The sequence below is a fragment of the Chiloscyllium plagiosum genome, chromosome 10 (assembly GCF_004010195.1).
Source record: "Chiloscyllium plagiosum isolate BGI_BamShark_2017 chromosome 10, ASM401019v2, whole genome shotgun sequence".
Lineage (NCBI taxonomy): Eukaryota > Metazoa > Chordata > Chondrichthyes > Orectolobiformes > Hemiscylliidae > Chiloscyllium > Chiloscyllium plagiosum.
The window spans coordinates 7,622,096-7,630,445 of NC_057719.1; the positions used below are offsets into that span (position 1 = coordinate 7,622,096).

Consider the following 8,350-nt stretch of genomic DNA (forward strand, 5'->3'; position numbering starts at 1 on the left):
TTTGGAGGTGGTGGAAATGTCGGCGGATGATTTGGTTTATGGGAAGGTTGGTAGGGTGGAAGGTGAGCACCAGGGGCGTTCTGTCCTTGTTGCGGTTGGAGGGGTTGGGTCTGAGGGTGGAGGTGCGGGGTGTGGACAAGATACGTTGGAGGGCATCTTTAACCACGTGGGAAGGGAAATTGCGGTCTCTGAAGAAGGAGGCCATCTGGTGTGTTCTATGGTGGAACTGGTCCTCCTGGGAGCAGATACGACGGAGGCGGAGGAATTGGAAATACGGGATGGCATTTTTGCAAGAGATCCGGTGGGAAGAGGTGTAATCCAGATAGCTGTGGGAGTCGGTGGGTTTGTAAAAAATGTCAGTGTCAAGTCGGTCATTACTAATGGAGATGGAGAGGTCCAGGAAGGGGAGGGAGGTGTCAGAGATGGTCCAGGTAAATTTAAGGTCAGGGTGGAATGTGTTGGTGAAGTTGATGAATTGCTCAACCTCCTCGCGGTCATTGTTTTAGCCAGTTGCAGTAGTGACTTTCTTACTGATTGGATTGCCAGATTGAGTTCTGCACCAAGTTTCATTTGCTAAGTGTTTTTATAAATATTTTTTAGATGTTTTCTAATATCAGAAATGTTAGTTAAACACCTCTGGATTGGGTATGTGTTGATCCCGGGCCTCCTGGCTCAGAAGTAGGAATTCTGCCTTTGCACCATGAGAGCTTAGGCTTTCTATTTGCCAAACCTTTGGGAAGGTGAGTTGATGCACTTAACACACTGCAAACTGGAGAAAATGCTTTTACTTGGTAGATATAGAGATGATTGCACTAATTTGATTTCAACATTATTTGCATTTCTATTTTGGATTGGATAAGAATGGTTATTACACAACCCACAGCCTATTTGTTCCATCTTTTATAGTGATGTTATCAACACATTGCCCTCTTGCCCCTCATCCCAGTTTTTATCTGCTTCCTTTCATTCTGGTGAGGTGTAATTCCTTGCTTACGCTCGTCCAATGTCTCTCCTGATGTCTCTTCTCCATATTAAACCTGGTTATCTATTGTCCGACTATTTAACAATGAAAGCTAATATAGCAAAGGAGAATCATGGCCACCAATAAGCTCCTTTCAGCAGCGCTTACTGAACTGCACCAAATAAAATCCTCCTTGATCCCACAATTGCAAAGGTCAATTGTATCTCATGCAACATAATTCTTCATTTCCGTCTGTTGTATGTAAAGTTTTTTTTATCTACCTTGATGCACTTCAATTCGAGCTCAGATTTAACTTTGAACTGGAGCAGTCACGTTAAGCTCCCTTTACTCAACATATTCCATGAGAAATTCATTGATTGGTTCTTCACCATTTTCTACCAGAAGGTGTCTCCCGAGGCAATATTCTAGAGTTCCATGTGCCATAGTTTTGGCCTTATTGGCAATCTTATAGAAAGGGCCTGAGACACTTGCTTGATGTGCAAGCCTGGTGCAGAAATAGGGTGCATCAAAGCTACCTCAATCAGATCACTGCTCACAATGGATTGCACATAATGACAAATGAGCTTTAAAAATACCCAGTCTATGTTGTTATCATGGAAGACTATAATATCTAAATAATTTGAACAACAGTGAAGCTAGCCATATTTTTCCCATTCACTCATGGGATGTGGATTTTGCATTTATTTCTCATCCCTTGAGAAAGTGGCGCTGAGCTGTAGTCCATCCGTTAACAGTGGTTAATGGTTTTCCTTTGCCATGTAAAAGCTGCTGTTGTCTTTGCAGATGGAAGTGGTCGTGTGTTTGGAAGTGATGTCTAAGGAGCCTTGATAATTTCTGCAGTGTATCTTGTAGACGGTACACATTGCTGCTACTTAAGATTGAATTAGTCCAACTGTACATGACGTTTCTGGACAGTTTTCCACATGTTCAGGCAAATGCCAGTGTTGTTGCTATTCTGGAGCAGCTTGGTGAGGGCCATGCTAAGTTTTTGAGCACAGATCTTCTGTATTACTGCTGGGGGAATGTTGCCAGGGCCCATATCCTTCGCCCAGTGTCTAACATTTTCTTCTTGCTGCTACTATGCAGTAACAGCAAGTGGTATTTTCCATTGATATGATGCTGTCATCAAACCAAAGGGACAGTCTGTATACCTTTGAAATGAGTAATGTGAATTTCATTTCTGTTGTACAGCTACGTACATGTCCTGTGGGTCCCAACAACTGTTTCATTCTCCATGGCAATGCCTCAAACAATCAGAATTGACTTTCGAGCAATGAGCACCCTTTTCTCAAGCCACATAAGTTGTTTCTCCCTTTTGAAATTTGATTTCTTGTGTCTGTCCTGAGGACTGTAGGATGAAAGATCTTTGACACCACGGCCTTTGTTTTCATCAATACAACCAACATTGTTGAAATATGCTAGTTCAGTACGAATTGGAAAAATGTCTTGGCTGACATAGCTTAGTTACATCCTGGGCAATGAGCCATTGTGGACATCAAGAAGATGTGCTTAATGCATGCAAGGAAACAGCAATCACGAGGTTTAGTTGTATGAAGAGAGTTCAGAATAATTAAATAGCGATAAAACAGGAAAAAAGCAGGTTGTAGACAACAGGAAGTAAGCTCAAGTATTAATAGTAGAAATGGTTAGAAACGTTATGTGCATTTTAATACAAAATAAATGAATTCGCAAAATAAGCAGTGCACAGAAGTCCAGTGCAGTCCATTGTGGAGGTTAGTGCAGTCTTTTGCAGGGAGATTTTCATAATTTAAATATTTAATCCAGAAGCTACATTAAGGTCCGAAGGATGGCATGTTTTGTTTTTATTTTTAGCAGAAGAATGACTATTCAGTGCTTTTATTCCATATAATGTAATATTATATGGTGTATAATATAAGAACTAGGAGCAGGAGTTGGCAGTTCAGTTCCATGAATCTGCTTTGTCATTTGATAACATCATGGCTGAACTCATCTTGGTTTCAAACCCATTTCCCTGTATATGGTCCATAACCTTTCAACCCATTACTAATTAAAAATCAATCTCCTTCTTCAATGTGCCAGGAACCATCACACTCTGTGGTAGTGAATTCCGTAGATAAACTTTTGAGAGAAGTACTTTCTCATCCTTGCTGCCACTTATCCTAAAGGTGTGATCTCATTCTAGGTTGCCCTACAAGTTGAAAACATCCTCTCTGCAGCCGACCAGCTCTCAAGGGAAATGAAATGCCTTATGGAATAGATTTAATGTTCAGCTAATCAAGGCCGAATTTAACACAGATATAAGTTGGACACAGATTGTAAAAATGTAGGACAGAATGTATAAGAAGAAAAAAAATCCAATTAACACAGAGACACCTGTGAATAACATCAAAAATGTCACTTCCAGTGCCAATGCCTCAAAACAATTAAAATGGAATCTAGTCACTCAAAATCGGCACAAGCATGATAGGTGGTTCAGTGGTTAGCACAGCTTCCTCACAGTGCCGGAGATCCGGGTTTGATTCCAGCCTTGGGTGACTGTCTATTATGGAGTATCTATGTTCTCTCTGTGTCTGCTTGGGTTTTCTGCAGGTGCTCCGGTTTCCTCCTGCAGTTCAAAAATGTACGGGTTAGGTGGATTTAACCATGGTGCGTTGCCCATAGTGTACAGCAATATGCTGTTTAGGTTGATTAGCCATGGGAAATGCAGGGTTACAGGAATGGGATGGGTCTGGGTTGGCTGGTCTTCAGATGGTCGGTGTGGACTCAGAAGGCTGAATAGCCTGCCTCCAAGCTATAGGGATTCTATGAAAATCAAGATAATAGAGTAGAATGTTTACTCATGCCCTGTCATCCAATATTGGGAATATTGGATTGAGATTGCTTGCTTTCTCCTTTTGTCCTCTAGTCTCAAATCCTTTTCTGTTCAAACCTTCACACTAATCTTAACACTTGATTCTCTTGTTGGCTACACTTTTGCTTTTTAAAATGATTTTCATTCCGACAACTTCACTAAAACATATCCTAACCCGGGCCCGTCCGTATTTGCCATATCCAATTTTACACCTAACCTGCTTTTCCATTGACAGCATCGACAAGTGCATTATTGACCCTGGTTCCATGCTCATTTTCGTTCAAACTCCTAATCTCTCCAGTGCATTTGCTGCTTTTCAGCTTCTCTCGCTGTCTATTGTGAATTATTCCTCGTTGAATTTCTTGGGCACACCACAACAGTGGAATCTGGAAGGCCACACCAGGCATTTTAGGATGAGGTTTTGAGGAAGGGTCACTTAACCTGAAATGTTAGCTCTGGTTTCGCTCCACAAATGTTGCCACACCTGCTGAGCATTTCCAGCAATTTCTATTTTAGGATGAGGCGCACTTTCTTTCAACTAAGTACTGACGAAAATGAAGCCATTTTTATGAACTCTACCTGCTTGCCACAGACAATCCATCCACTCCCACAGCCTTCTGCAGATGCAGTTCTGATGAAAAATTAATCTCTGGTCATTCTGTAGCAACCAGTGGAAACTGCAAGTGCTGAGCAATCCCAGAACTGCTGCAAAGTTTTGAACAGATTTGGGGAAACAGATTACCTGCTCAATTCATACATCTTCAATTTTGGCAAATTTGAGCCAGAGTGTTGGGGGAGGGCAAGATTGGGGGTGGGTGGGTTGGGGTGGGGGGGCAGCGGTGAGGGAGTGGAGTGATATTTATTGATTTTTCTGCATCCTGAGCTAGGAAGAACGCAAGTCACCTAGGTTTTCTCCATTATTGTCGACATAATAATGCGTTTTCTGGAAAATGAGGGAATGTGATATTCATCTCAAATAATTTTGGGCCCAGTCCCAGGTAGCCAAATGATTTGACAGCCACTGATTACGAATTGAGTATCTTGAAGGATATATGAAGGAAAAGGCAGAAAAGTGGAAGTTGAGGATTACCAGGTCAGCCATTATCTCATATTGGCTGCTAGGTGGGCTGTTTCTGCTCTGATGTCTTTTGCCTTTTGGCTCCATATGCCCGTACCTTCAGGTTGAGAGAGAAAGCTATTCTTGATTGAATCAGTTCAGTGAGAGTGCCAACTTAAATGCCAGGTCCTGTAAAGCAAAGGCTTTTTGAATAATAATACAGTTAAGAAATCAACTGTGAGGATGTTTTTGCATTTAATTTGAAAGCTTTTGCTAAGGTTGCCTGTTTTATGGGTCCTCTTGTGGTGCAGTGGTTGTATCCCTACCCCTGAACCAAGAGACCTGAGTTCAAGTCCCAGCTGGGCCAGAGATGTGTAATAAATCTCTGAACCAATTGATTGGAAAAGGAAAGGATAAAACTAATCAACATTTTTTTAATAGAATCTACTGCCACTAGTAATGATTAACTGGTAATAAATGTAATTCAGGATGAAAAGTATGAACAATTTATTTTAGTTCGCACTTTTTAAATCTCTAATTTTCTATTTCTTTAATTTTTCTTTGTTTTTCTAGCCTAAACTCTACAGATCAGTAATTGAAGATGTAATCAATGATGTACGAGAACAATTCCTTGATGATGGAGTGGATGAACAAGTTCTTATAGAATTAAAAACGGTACAATTTTTTAAAATACCCCAACCTAACTTTCAAACAAAAACTAAGTAGAAAAATGCATTTGTAATGAAAACCTTCCTCAGTGTTTACATTGAATCACAGTTTACATTCTAATGATGATCTGTTCTCACAGCTTGGCAGTACCATGTGTTGACATGTTAGATGTTGGCTAACAAAACACTTACTGGCAGAATCCTAACACATGAAATTGGTTCTCTATATTTTGACTTCGTTTTGGCGGTTGTATACTATGGTAGTAAATTACTACCATACAGCAATTCAAATTCATCTTTTGCTACTCAAGATGAATGCTAGATTGCACAATTTATTCCATTGACAGTACAATATCGCTGTAATTCTAAATTCCATTTTGTGATTATTTTAACAATATAAAAAGGTTTGAAAAGCCGCTCTTTTGCTAAAGTATACTTTAGGTTCACTGTTATTTCTCAGGTGTAAAGCACAATAGATGCCAACCATGACTTTTAATGTACTGTAATCATAAGCTTGCATAATTGCTCTGATTTGTTTAGTGGCACTATTGTAGCTCCAGTGAGGATTGTAAATACATCACCGAACTAACAAAATCTCACCTGTGATTTGTTCTTCCTGACTCAATGTGAAGCAACAGTAAATGTGAATGATGCATTTTTTAAAAACATGTCTTGTAATTCAGGAAGGCCTGAAATAAAATTTCTATAATCCTGGTCTATTGGGTCTGTACTGGTTAATTGTGCAGAACAACCTTGATTAGCAGAACAAGACGGAGGGGAGGAAAACTGATCACGCTCCCTTCATGCCCCCGTTACAGGGTTCCTACTCCCTTCAGCACATTCTCGTAAGGGCCTCTCTGCGTTTGCAGGCAGTCGGCAGTGGTTTAAGGATTTGTGTTGCTGCTCCATGCAGGTGATGTCCGAACGCATTGTCCAGAGGATTAACAAGGGATCAGGCTCTTGGTCGGAGTGTCTGGCGATGATCCGTGGTCAGTGGCTTGTTGGCAAGCTGCGTTGCGAGGAAGAGCAGAAGGGGCGAACTGTTCCCGAGGTCTCCAAACCCATCACAGCCATGCCAGGCCAAATTATTGTTGCCAAGGCCAGTGTGGCCCCTGTCACCCCGACTCTTCGGAGACGTCCTGTCACAATCTCTCGGCCACATGTCTGTGATGTGTCAGTGTTTAGAGTTTCAAGTGGTGGGAAGCCAGCCAGCCACTTGAGTTCAGGATGGTTGCAGATGGTGCTCGAACATAAGACAGGGTGCCGGTGGAATTGTGACTCAGTTTGAGCGACTTCCCACAGTGGGAAGAGCTCCATTTTAGCAAGGAAGCCAATCCGGGACTTCATACGACCTGGGTGACCTCCAGGCCGGCTAGTGACACTGAATTCAGTCTGGTCGGTGAGCAAACAGTGTGTCCAAACAGGGTTCCATGACAGTGAAAATAGCAGAAACAGGGTTCCTCTGACAGCGACAATAGCAGGAATAGGGTTCCCATGGTGGTAACAGTAGCAGGAACAGGGTCCAGTGGCGGTGACCGTAACTGGAACAGGGTCCAGTGGCGGTGACAGTAGCAGGAACAAGGTCCAGTGGTGCCGACTGTTGCAGGAAATAGGGCCAATGGCAGCGACTGTAGCAGGAACAGGGTCCAGTGGCGGCAGCATTATTAGGAACAGGGTCCAGTGGCGGCGACTGTAACAGGGTCCAGTGGCGGCAACATTAGCAGGAACAGGGTCCAGTGGTGGTGACTGTAGCAGGAACAGTGTCCAGTGGCGACGACTGTAGCAGGAACAGGGTCCAGTGGCAACAGCATTAGAAGGAACAGGGTCCAGTGGCTGCGACCGTAACAGGAACAGGGTCCAGTGGTGGTGACATTAGCAGGAACAAGGTCCAGTGGCTGTGACCGTAATAGGACTGTAACAGCAACAGGGTCCAGTAGCGGCGTTTGTAGCAGGAACAGGGTCCAGTGACGGCGGCAGTAGCAGGTACAGGGTCCAGTACCGACAACTTTAAGAGGAGTAGGGTTCAGTGGTGACGACTGGAGCAGGAACAGGGTCTAGTGGTAGTGACTGTAACAGGAACAGGGTCCAGTGGCGACGACTGTAACAGCAACAGGGTAGGTTGGTGGTGACATTCGCAGGAACAGGATCCAGTGGCTGTGACCGTAACTGGAACAGGGTCCAGTGGCAGTGACATTAGCAGGAACAGGGTCCCATGGCTGCGACCGTAACAGGAACAGGGTCCAATGGCGGTGACTGTAGCAGGGTCAGGGTCCAGTAGCAGCAATCATAACAGGAACAGGGTCCAGTGGCTGCGAATGTAACAGGAACAGGGTCTATTGGCAGTGACATTAGCAGGAACAGGGTCCAGTGGCTGCGACCATAACAGGAACAGGGTCCAATGGCAGCGACTGTAGCAGGATCAGGGTCCAGTGGCGGCAACTGTAGCAGGAACAGGGTCCTGTGGCGACAGCATTAGTAGGATCAGGGTCCAGTGGCAGCAGCATTAGTAGGAACAGAGTCCAATGGTGGCGACTGTAGCAGGATCAGGGTCCAGTGGCGACAGCATTAGTAGGAACAGGGTCCAGTGGCGGCGACTGTAACAGGGTCCAGTGGCGGCAGCATTAGCAGGAACAGGGTCCAGTGGCAGCAGCATTAGCAGAAACAGGATCCACTGGCAGCAGCATTAGCAGGAACATTGTCCAATGGCGGCAGCATTAGCAGGAACAGGGTCCAGTGACGGCGACTGTCGCAGGATCAGGGTCCAGTGGCAGCGACTGTAGCAGGAACAGGGTCCAGTGGCGACGACTGTA

General features: G+C 43.9%; 1 protein-coding gene across 2 annotated transcripts in view; it reads left to right on the forward strand.

Annotated features, from left to right (window-relative positions):
• Window positions 1–8,350, forward strand: part of gtf2a1 (general transcription factor IIA, 1) — a 70,474-nt gene that overhangs the window by 23,065 nt on the left and 39,059 nt on the right. For both annotated transcript variants that reach the window (XM_043696979.1, XM_043696978.1), the window contains exon 2: window positions 5,446–5,547. In XM_043696979.1, coding sequence (XP_043552914.1) covers window positions 5,446–5,547 — 102 coding nt within the window. The remainder of the gene's footprint in view (window positions 1–5,445; window positions 5,548–8,350) is intronic.